This window comes from Felis catus, chromosome B1, assembly GCF_018350175.1.
Source record: "Felis catus isolate Fca126 chromosome B1, F.catus_Fca126_mat1.0, whole genome shotgun sequence".
Lineage (NCBI taxonomy): Eukaryota > Metazoa > Chordata > Mammalia > Carnivora > Felidae > Felis > Felis catus.
This window is the reverse complement of record NC_058371.1, coordinates 204656645-204667462: the sequence shown is the minus strand read 5'-3', so window position 1 is coordinate 204667462 and position 10818 is coordinate 204656645. Positions and strand designations below refer to the sequence as shown.

General features: G+C 64.1%; 1 protein-coding gene across 4 annotated transcripts in view; it reads left to right on the top strand.

Moving 5' to 3' along the window:
• Positions 1–278: 278 nt before the first annotated feature.
• Positions 279–10818, top strand: part of UVSSA (UV stimulated scaffold protein A) — a 29819-nt gene continuing 19279 nt past the window's right edge. For 2 of the 4 annotated variants that reach the window (XM_045056692.1, XM_023253352.2), the window contains exons 1-7: positions 279–418; positions 2032–2131; positions 3114–3444; positions 3970–4090; positions 4747–5121; positions 6000–6112; positions 6243–6371. In XM_045056692.1, the coding sequence (XP_044912627.1) occupies positions 2034–2131; positions 3114–3444; positions 3970–4090; positions 4747–5121; positions 6000–6112; positions 6243–6371 (1167 nt within the window). In that variant the 5' untranslated portion in view covers positions 279–418; positions 2032–2033. Of the gene's footprint in view, positions 419–635; positions 1530–2031; positions 2132–2641; positions 2736–3113; positions 3445–3969; positions 4091–4746; positions 5122–5999; positions 6113–6242; positions 6372–10818 lie in introns of those variants that run through there. The other 2 variants (XM_045056693.1, XM_023253354.2) reach the window with 2 other exon arrangements.

Genomic DNA, 10818 nt, shown 5'->3' with positions numbered 1-10818 from the left:
CCCCTCGGGCCCGCTCCGCGTCGCCCTGGCAGCCGGGCACACGGCCCCTTTAAGGACCTGCTGCGCCCGCCCGCTTCCTTTTTCTCTCTCTCCTAAGCAGTCCCGACCTGCCGGGAGCGCGCCTGCGTCACCGCGCAGGCCTCGGCCCCTCCCTGGCGCTCGCGCCTCCAGGGTCAGGGAGAGCCATTGGCTGCCGAGCTCGGGGGCACGTGACAGGAGGCGGGTTGGGCCTTCGCCGGAAGGGGCGGGCTAAGGTGACTGGTCCGCTTGCGCTGTAGGTGCGGTCGTCGCGGCGCTGACCTTCGTCCCCGCGCTGCCTGTGCCAGGGCGAGCCAATGACCGTGGTGATCTGCGGCACGTGACAGGGGCGGGTTCTCCGCCGGAAGGGGAGGAGCGAAGCGAGCGGCCTGGTTTCGCGGTACGTGTCGCGGTCGTCGCAATGCCGGCAAGGGGCTGCGGCCCAGCCGGGGTTCGGAGGGCAGGCCCGTTTCCCCCCCGCCACAAACCTCCACGCCCCGCCGGGCGTTTTCCCTCCTTCTCCCCGGGACATGCCCTTCCACCCCGGGACTCCCCGTCCCCCTGCTTTCTTCCTGGGACACCGTCCTCTCTTTCTCTTCTTCCTCCCTGGGACGCCCTTCCCTCTCCCTCCTCCCCTGGACTTCCTCCGGCCTCCCGGTCTGCGTCCTCCCCCGCCTCCCCGCCCCGCCCGCTTTCTCCCTGGGACACCGTCCTTTCCTCTTTCTCTCCTTCCTCTCTGGGACGCCCTTCCCAACCCGTCCTCGTGATGCCATCTCCTCCTCCTCTCCCCTCCCTCCTCCTCCCGGGGACACCATTCCCTCCTCCCCGCACACCGTCCTCTTCTCTTCCTCCCTCCCAGGGTCGCCCTTTTCTCCTCCCCGCACACCAATCCCTCCTCTTCCCCTTCCTTCTCCACGGACACCCTTCCCTCCTCTTCCTCGTCCGGATGGGGATGCCATGCCTTCCTCCTCCCCGCACACCATTTCCTCCTCCTCTTCCCCTCCCCTGGAACACCTTCCCATGGTCCTCCTCCTCCCTGGGACTCCATTCCTTCCTCCTCCTCCTCCTCCTCCTTCCAGGACATTCCCTCTTCCTCCCTGAACACTGCTCTCTTCTGGGATGCCCCCTCTTCTGTCCTTGGCTGTGGTGCGCTGGGCTTAGAAACACTGGCAAAGTCCCCCCGGAGGGATCCATGATCAGTGGGAGGTGCTGGGAGGGCGCTCAGTTGAGCGGCTCCTTGCTCCTGCCAAGTGTTCATTGAGTGGAGTCAGTGTCCCTGACAAACGTTACTTTTCGAGAGCTCCTCCTGGCTCCCTGTACACCTGCTGGCCTCCCTCCTCCGAATAAAACAGCCTGGGGCAAGCCTGGCATCCGTGCTGCCCCCAGTCTCTGTCCACGCTTAGTGGCTGCCTTCCCCGGGCCTTCCTCCTCCCAGCCCGCATTCTCCCCTCACCCCCACCCTTTCCTCTTCTTTGTGCACACCTGCTAGGTGCTTAGCACTGGAGTGCTAGGTAGGTGCACCTCTGCTGGCTTGCTCCTAGCCATTAAGCTGGCCCCTGAGTGGGTCTTTCGTTACCGAAGTCTGTAGCGAGAGGCTGCCTCGTGGCTTGGGAGTGAATAGTTGGAAAGGGAAAAAACGCCTGTCACGTTTGGGAAAAGCTAATCTAAATTTTATTTGCACGGGTATGTTCTGCCGCTAACATGTGTTGCTGAGCATCCATTGCTGAGCTCTGATCTGTGTGACTGTAGAGCTGCAGAATTAGTATTTTGTTGTTGCGCTTTTCCTAATTTACCATCGAAGAGGTCTCGTTGGCCGTGCCCGGAATATCACTGTGAATTGTTACGTTTCAGCATCGAGGCCATGTACCAGAGGCAAGGGTGTGGGGAGCCCAGCCTTGCAGCCCCCCCACCCGGAATGCCCAGGAACCGGTGGAGCCCAGTAAACGTTTAATGACCTAGAGAACCTTCAAGTGCTAGGGGGTCATTTCTCGCCTCTCCCATACGTATTTCTAGACATGGATCAAACACTTTCAAAGTTGGTAGAAGAACTCACGACTTCAGGAGAACCCCAACTGAGTCCTGAGAAAATGAAGGAACTGAAGAAAATTTGCAAGTATGTCTTCAGGCTCAGGATGTCATGCCGATCGATTGCTGGCTCCTCCAGCCTGTGACACCTGGGGGATTGTGGGGCTTCCCCTGGGTCGGTCAGGCCTTCCGCCACCTGCATGTCTCAGCCCTTCCCTGCCCCCCACCATCACCTCTCCGGAGGCTGTGTCCCCAGGGCCCTGCAGCGTCCAGGTCTGGCAGGCGGTCACTTTGTGGGGCAGCGGCCCCAGGGTGGGGGAGTGCGGCATGAAAGCTTTCTAAAGATTGTCGGTTGGGATCTGTCGAGAGCTTAAGTCAAAACTCACCGATCGTCCTTATTTTGTATTTACAAAAAGGAAAGTTTAAGTGACTTTAAGTAGCGAAGTCTTTGCACGTCGACAAGATTTTCGGCTCAGGTCTCACTGTACGTCCCACAAAACTCCAAAACGGCAGTAGGTTTTTCTGCAGGGGAACTAACTGTGAAGAGCGACAGGAGGGCGGGCCCCAGGAGCCCCGTGACCTTTCCCTTTTGTTCCAGTCAGGTGGCTGCACCTGCAGGGGAGGCTGGGGGCTGTGGTGTCCCCTGGAGATGTCAGCTCGGACTTTGTGTCACGGGCCAGGTGGTGAATACGGTAGGCTCTGCGGGCCATAAAGTCTCTGCCGTGACCACTCAGCTGTGGGCAGTAGCGGCGAATGAGGTGAAGGTGCGGCCGCGGTCGTGTCCCAGTAAAACTTTATGGGCACTGACGCTGGGTCTTGTGATTTTCACATGTCATCAAGTATTATTCTTTTGATTTGTTTCAGCCGTTAAATAGCGTAAAAACCGTTCTTGGCTCGTGGGGCCCGCAGAAACGGGCAGAGGCCCGAGGCAGCATCCGTCCGCCCTGCTGGGGACGGAGGCGGGGGGGGGGGGGGGGGGGTCGGGAGAGGGTGTGTCCCCACGCAGGGCACTTAACGAAGCGTCCCCGGGGAGTGGGCGCCCGGCAGGCCAGCACGGCTGCTCTCCCCAGGTCTTCGGAGGAGCAGCTCCGCCGCGCCTACCACCTGCTCATGGCCCAGCTGAGCCGAGAGCACGCCGAGGTCCGCCTCTCCGCCTTCCAGGTCATAGATCAGCTCTTCGCCCGGTCTCATCAGTTCCGGGTGCTGGTCGTCTCCAACTTCCAGGAGTTTCTGGAGCTCACCCTGGGCACCGACCACGAGCAGCCCCTGCCGCCCCCCAGGGAGGCGGCCCAGAGGCTGAGGCAGGCGGCCGCCAGGGCTGTCCAAGGATGGCACGGGAAGTACGGCGCGGCCTACAAGAAGCTCGCCTTGGGCTACCACTTCCTGAGACACAGCAAAAAGGTGGGGCGGGCCTGCCTGGCGTCTCGCTGCCGGCCGGCGTGGTGGAGGGGCTCCCGGGAGGGGACGGCAGCTCTAAGACGGGGACGTGTGGACGGAGCGGAGCCTCCGGTCCCGACTGCCACAGGAAGCGGAAACGAGGGAAAGGAGTCAGCTTCTCGGACGCGGCCCTGTTCTGTGGCCCCGAGCTTGAGTCCCGCCTGGGTCTGCCGTGGGCTCTGGCGGTCCTGGCTGCGTGAAACCCGCCGGGCCGGGCCCTCCTCCCCGGCAGCCCCCGCCTCGGCCAGGGCCGCTGGCCGGTCCCCCTGCAGCCTGAACGTGCTGCTGCTCGTCCGGGGCCCCAGGGGCCATGCTGCTTTCCCACGTGGCGTGTGCTTCGCTGGAAGTGCTGCTGGCCCTGATCCCATCGGGCCCCAGGGGCACAGAGGGCCGTGTGCCGGTGCCGACACGCCTTCTTCTGGGTTTCTGTCTGACTTACTGTGTTTTCCACGTGTCTCGTGTAGTCCGGTCTAACCTCTGATTCCTCAGGTGGATTTTGAGGACGTGAGCGCACGGACTCTGGCAGAAAGAAAGCGGGAGGAGGAGAAGCAGAAACGCTTGGACAGAATCTACAGGGAGAGGTGTGAGCGGGCCGTCAGGGACATGGAGGGTGAGTTCTCCCCACCCCGTGGGGCTGCAGGTGGGTAGACCGCTGGCCTGACCTTGGCAGCAGCCCCCAGCCCGTCCCCAGGAAGCTCCGGGTGGGCCCTCCTCTCCTGCGCCCCCTGGTGGTGTTGTCTGAGAACGATGCTCCCCATAACGTCCCGTAGGTGGGGCAGGGACAGCTCTTGCTGGCACCCCTACTTCTGAAACCTGACCCTTTTCTGAGCAGCTGGCCCTTTCCACGAGGGGCAGCCAGGGTGAGAGGAACTCGAGAGGAAAGCCCCAGCTGGAGGCGCTTCTGGGCCCCAAGGCAGGTGCCGGCTGGAGTGCGGTCCGGCTGGAGGGCTGGGAAGGGTGTGCGTCCCCACGGCTCTCAGCTGGCCGCTCTCTTCCGGAAGTTCCGCCCACGGTGGCCTACCCCGCTTGGTACTCACGGGGCTCCCGTGAGCCTCCCAGAAGTCCAGGCGTGAGGGTGTTACTGAGGACGTCACGGGGCGGGTGGTGGGGTGCTGCACAGTCGGGTGGTTTCTAAGAGACGACAAAGCCTCCATGCGCCCAGGGCTGGAGGGGCGGGCGGCCCTCCCTCTGACCCTGGGCTCTGCCTGAGGGGAGGTGCTGCTGCTTGTCATCACGACCCAACAGGCAGTTCCCGCATCTTTGCAGAAACGTCTGAGGAGATCCGGGGCTGCCTCACGGAGGTGGAGAGCTGCTTCAGGCTGCTGGTGCCGCTGGACTTGGCCGAGGGCCCGGGAGCCGCCTTGCCCACCGTGGCCTTCGGTGCGTCTGAAGGGGGCGCCCCTTGCCTGGCCGGTGCCGTGAGGCCTGGGGACGAGGAGCCCTGTTGCAGCAAGAGTCTGCTCGCCTGTGCCCGCCCTCCGTCTCCCCCTCCCTGGACCGCAGGGGACTCAGGGGAGGAGGACGAGGAGGACGAGGAGGACGAGGACCGGCACGAGGACAGCGACGGTGACGAGGAAGGGTTTGTGCGGCGCCACGGACTGGGCTCCCACAAGTACACGCTAGATGTGGAGCTCTCCTCAGGTAACCACCGGCTCCCGTGGGCTGGCCGTGGGCCCTAGGGGTGCTGGCAAGAGCTCAGACTTCTCGGGACGTGGCAGGGCCGGTCCTCCAAGGTTGGGGTCCCGGGTGACTTGAGGCTCTGGGTCCCACGGCCCCATCCGGGGTGCTCCTTGAGAGGGGCTGATGCGGCGGCAAGGGCGGGGCTGTTGCCACAAGTGGCCTGGAGCCCTGCGGGAGGCTGTGGGGCCTGGTCCCGGGCCCGTCGGGATCGGAGGGTGGCTGTCCACCCTGGTCTGGAGGAAACGTGTTTGCAGAGCGGCTTCTCGCCACGTTGGCGACGACACAGGTGTGCTGCACGGGACCCGCTGTGGCCTGGCCCCCTGTGCGGGGTGTTGGGTGGGTTGAGAGCCCCTCGGGGGTGTTTACAGAGGAAGGGCAGTCAGGGCACGGAGCTGTGTGAACACCCCACACGCCCAAGCATCTTGAGCCCCACCAGCCCCAAGGAGCTGCCCGCTGTCTGGCCGGGCCTGGGGGAGCACGAGGAGGGTACCCGGCCGCAGAAGGGCTAGGGGGCAGGACACGGAGGGAGGACCCTGGGGCCGAGCTGAGGCTGGGGCCTCTGTCCTGAGAGCTGTCAGGGGAGGGGCTTCAGGGCCGCCGCGGGCCGGGCGCATGGGCTGGGGCGCGTGTGTCTATGAAGACACCGGGCCGGGCGTTGGGGTCGGGCTGAAATGATTTCCACCCAAGTCTTAAAGTAGTGAATGTCTTTCTGTGGCATCAGGCGTGGGGTCCTGGGCGACACGTGGCTGGGGGCCGACGCACAGAAGTGCGGGTGGTCCATCCGTGGTGCTGGGTGACCTGCCCTGCTTCCTCCGGTGACCCCGTGTGCTTTGATCCAGATGGCCTGAGGGTGCACGAGGACGAGGACAACCACGCCATCATCCAGTCTGCCCGGGACGCGCTCAAGCTTATCCGAAACAAGTTCCTGCCGGCCGTGCGCTCCTGGGTACAGGTGAGGCCCGTCTCCACCGCACACACGTGCTCAGATGCAGGCCAGGGTCAGGGTGGTGCAGCGGCTGACCCCCGGGGTGGAAGGGGAGGGCGCCCTGGCCTGCCCCAGTGATGTGCCTCCTTGTCGGCAGCTGTTCACCCGCGCGGGGATTCGTGGCGGGCACTTGGAAGCCGCCATCAACCTGAAGGCGGAACTGGAAACTGCCCTGAGGAGATCTGGGGAGCTGGACATCGAACCTGAGGAGGGGCGCAGGGGGGAGGTGAGTGCCGCCCGCGGGCTGGGGCAGAGGCGGCAGCAAGGAGATCTCTTCTTTGGCCTGTGCTCAGTTTTCTGAGCGGGAATGACTGGGGGCTCAGAGATGTTCTGGTTCTTGCCTCATCGGGTGCTCAGTTCCCGAAACGGAAGCTTTGGTTTGGAAGGTCAGAGGGCGCAGCTGAGGCCCCCTGGCCGCTGGAGGGCTGGGACGGGGTCTGGGGCAGGAGGGCGTGGCAGGTGAGCTGGGGGAACAGTCAGAAGGTTCTGGTCGGGAGGGAGGTCCCAGGGCCCCGGAAGAAGAGGAGGAGGAGGCCAAGGGCTGAGCTGAGACCTAGGCCAGCCCTGCTGTCCCCTGAACCTCCCCGAGCGCCCCAGCGGAGCCTCCCGTGAGCTGGTGTCGACCTTCCAGGCTTCGGGGTCTCATCCTGTCGCCTGCGTCGTAGCCAAGGACACACAGAGTTAGGATGCCTGTGGCAGACAGAAAATCAGGACTTTTGCTCTAGGCTTGTGCAGAGGGCGGTGTCCCTGGTAGTGCCCCACGGAGGAGCTCCCCGGCCGCCGGGCGGGCTGAACGTGCGGCTGGTGCCTAATTTGGGGAGGGTGGTCGAGGCCGGCTGTGGCTGGTCGTGGCGCCTCACGGATACTGTGTGGTTTGGGCGGGGGAAGCTGGTGCTCTTGAGCGCTGTGTCCCCAGGCAGCAGGACAGGCCCGCACTTGGTGATGGTGCCCGCGTGAAGGCCGCCAGCCCCTGAGACAGCAGACGTCACGCAGCCACCCTGAGCCTTAAAGACCATGACTTCCGGGCCCCCCTCTGGTGGGTCTGGGCCAGGACCTGGGACTTAACATCCGAGAGGGGTTTGAGAGCCGTGTCGTCTGCGGGTGTCCTCAGAGACTGGGCGCGGGCCAGCAGGGAGAGGCAGCCGTAGCCAGACCACGGTGGGGCCAGCACAGCACCGCTCTCAGAACCGAGAAGGCAGGCCCCAGAGTGCCCTTCTCCGCCGGGTGCCGGGACCCTGAACCTGGGCTCCAGCCTGGGAGCCGGACACCAGCTTCACCTGCAACCCCAGGACCCCGGAGGGAGGAGGGCGGGGCTGCGCTCCAGGGAGACACAACTGTTGCTAGAGGAAGCTCTAGGGTGGGAAGAATGGCGTTGCCGGGCTGGGAACAGCAAGTCCAGAGCCACGGAGACCTAGGACAGACAGTGGCCGACACCCCCCCCCCGGTCTCGGCACCTAGTGACCTTGTCCCCTCCAGGGCCACTAGACGCCCTCCAGGCCGCCGCCCTTCGTGTGGGAGGGGCCCGGGAGAGGGGTGACTGCGCAGCGGCCCCCAGGGACCGGCAGAGGGCGATCTTGCCTTTCTCCCGCAAGGCCTCAAGAGGGTGAGGAAAGTTCCTGACCTGGCGCTGAGATCCCAGCCCGGCTTCTGTGGGTGCAGCATGCCACGGAGGACCCTGCTTAGGTGTGTGCCCGAGCACACGGTAAGAAGTCAGTTTTGTGAAAAAAGATACTCTTCTTGCAACGAAAGAAGGTGGTTTTCTGTTGTCGGGAAGGAGGTGATGTGGTCAGCTCGTTCCCACACGTGCAGAGGGATTTCTTCTGGAACGTGAGGTGACCCGGGGTCACGGTGCCAGAGCGCAGGCGGGCCTGAGAGCAGGGAGGGGTGCGGGGGCCGTGGGGCTTCCCCGCGTGCCCCCTTCGCGGTGCCCTGGGGCCCGCCTCTCTCCTGCCAGAGGCCCAGCTGGGCTGGCTCCCGCTTTCCCTGTAGCAGGTGCCCTCGCCCGCCCTCGGGGGCAGCGGAGCCAGGCGGGGCGGGCAGAGCCACCCAGGTGCCTGAAGCTGGCAGGCACCACTCTGGCCTCGAGGCTCTAGGGCCCCTAGGGGAGGAGAGGCCGGCTGCTCTGTCTGCGGCGGCCTGGGGGCCCACGGGGCTCAAATCTGAGGGCGGGCTGCCGACAGCAGCCAGGATGGGTCCTTTCTCCAGCAGAGGCCACAGGCCGGTGGAGACTGAAGGGCTCAGGCTCCCCGTGTGGAAGGAGCCCTGCCCTGGGTGCCCTGTGGGTGCTGGGCTGGGGCTGTGCCCCCTCCCCCCACCCGCGATACAGTCAGAGCCTCGATGGTTCCCTCGCTCAGGCAGGACTCACACCCTCACCGATGTAGCCCCCCATCCCGGGCACTGTCCCCAGGCATCCGAGAGAGTGTCTGGTGGGGGCAGGTATGCTGCTTGTGGCCCAGTAGGTTGGGGGATGGGAGGCCCTCAGTCAGAGGCGCCGGCTTCCGTTCTGAAGGCTGGGGGGCCGGCGAGGTGGGGGACCCGCCGGAGGAGGGGCTGTGGGTGTCCTCCAAACAGGACACTGTTCCTCCGGCGGGAGGACAGCAGGGCGCCGAGGCTCAGGATGGCCCCGGAGGGTGGAGCTGAGTGTGGGAAGGTGACTTCGGAGGCAGGGGAGCTTCACTGCCTCTGTCAGCCGAAAGGACACTTTGAAGACGCCTCTCCACGAACTGATTTAAAAAAGGCACCGCTCTGAAATCCTTGGAGACGGTTGTCCGCGCCAGCTGGTGGGCCGTGGCGCCTGGAGATGAAGCGATCGGGGATGGGGGGGGGGGTGCTGAGTGGCAGCGCCCCGCTCAGGTGAGCGCCGCTTCCCGGAATAGCCGCGGGTGGCCGTATCTGCACATCTGCTCCCGCAGGGCGCCGGCCTCCGGGGAATTAGGAGCCAGGCGCACTCCGCCCGGTCCCAAGTAAAACATCTGAGACTTTGAATCACTGGCGTGGGCCGTCCCCCACGTCCCCCCACTCAGCCGGGGCTCGCCCTGGCGACCGCCTGCACAGTGGCCGAGCCGGGGACGCCGATACAGTGACAGGGATCCGAGTGTCTCAGAACTAATGACCGATGTGTGGGAGGCCAGAACGGACGCTAGAGAGAGAGAGAGCGAGCGAGCCGGCCAGGAGCCTGTGACTGCGGAAGCCCGACCGGGAAGCCCGGCGGGGGTTCTGCGTGTCCGAAGCCATCCTCGGGTTGTTTTTTGTGTTGCTGTTGGTTCTACAGACTGTTTTCCTTTTGACGTAGTTCCACCTTTAATACGTGTAAGCGTTTGTTCTATAGAGCGTATCTCCGTCCTGCGGGAAGCAGGCCGGGGATAAATCCTGAATGGATCAATGTGGAGCGTCGTCGGGTAGATTTAGTCTCCGGCTCTGCTGTCGTAGGAGAGGTGTAATAATCCGTGGCTGCTACATTTGTTAAACTGATAAAAATCCTTTATAAACTTTTAAATTGCCTGCGGTTTAATTATGTGGCCGAGATCACCAATTATTCTGTTGTGTAATTAACAAAATATTAATTTCCCACCAACCGATATGTCTGAAAAAATGAATTTCAAGCATCCGTTTATACAGACTATCCCCGCGGTATGGTTTTTAAGAATGCCTGGCTTATGTTTTCTCACCGCTCACCAGTGGCAGCCACATGGTCTGAGCGGCGGGCGCATCGTCACTCGTTCTAAAAGCAGATGGAGCCCCGTGGCTCTGTGCCAGCGTCCCCAGCAGACCTGTCTGAGGGAGGAGGCCCCTCGGCCTGGGGCTCCTGCTGCTCTGGTGTCGGACAGGTTTTCTCTGCTGCTGGAGGCATGTGAGTGCTGGCTTCCTGTAGGTGAAAAGGACAGAGCAGGGAACCCAGGGAATGAAATGTTGAACGAGTCAGGCACCCCAGGGAGGCAGGGAAACTAAATCAGCCGGCGGTGGGGACCTTGTGCTCGGCAGGGCCAGTAAACAGCCTTCCTGGTGACGCGGTCCCCTCCATCACGCCGAAGGCCGAGCCGCCACAGCGAGGGGCTGGAGGCCGGGGGAGGGGTCTGGACGCCTCTTGCCTTTCTCACGAGGACTGGAGCTCCCGCTCAAGCGCCCCCTGCTCAGGGCCAGCCGTCTCCTGGGGGCCCTGGGGCCCAGCCCCGCGGTGCCTGGCCTCTCCTGTGTGTCTACACCGCACACCCCTTCCTCCGGAACACCTTCAGGTACCAGCCCTTGAGTCCCCGAGCATGCTCTGAGGTAGATGATGGTACCGCCCCATTTCACAGATGAGAAGACGGAGTCTGGGGGGAGTTGCGTGAGCCTCGGCCTTTGAGGGTGCCGGCCGCCTGCCATTGTGCCTGCGAAGTTTGGGCTGAGGGAGGAGGGCGCGCGCTGAAGGTTTTCCTCTTCCCGTGTGGACACGGCTCCTTCGGGCGGTGGGAACTGCCCGGTCTAACCAGCAAGCTGCGCCCTCCGCCAGATGCGCTGTCAGGTAGCCCAGGGGAGCGCGTCTCGCGGCCTGCTGAGTCCAGCAGCGAGCCCCAGCGTGGCGGCCGAGAGGAGGATGCCCACGTGGACCATGGCACACACCCGAGTTACCCACCCGAGTCTCCTGGTGACCCTGCAGGGCCTCGCGCCCCAGCCTCGCCCTGGCAGCGGGCCTG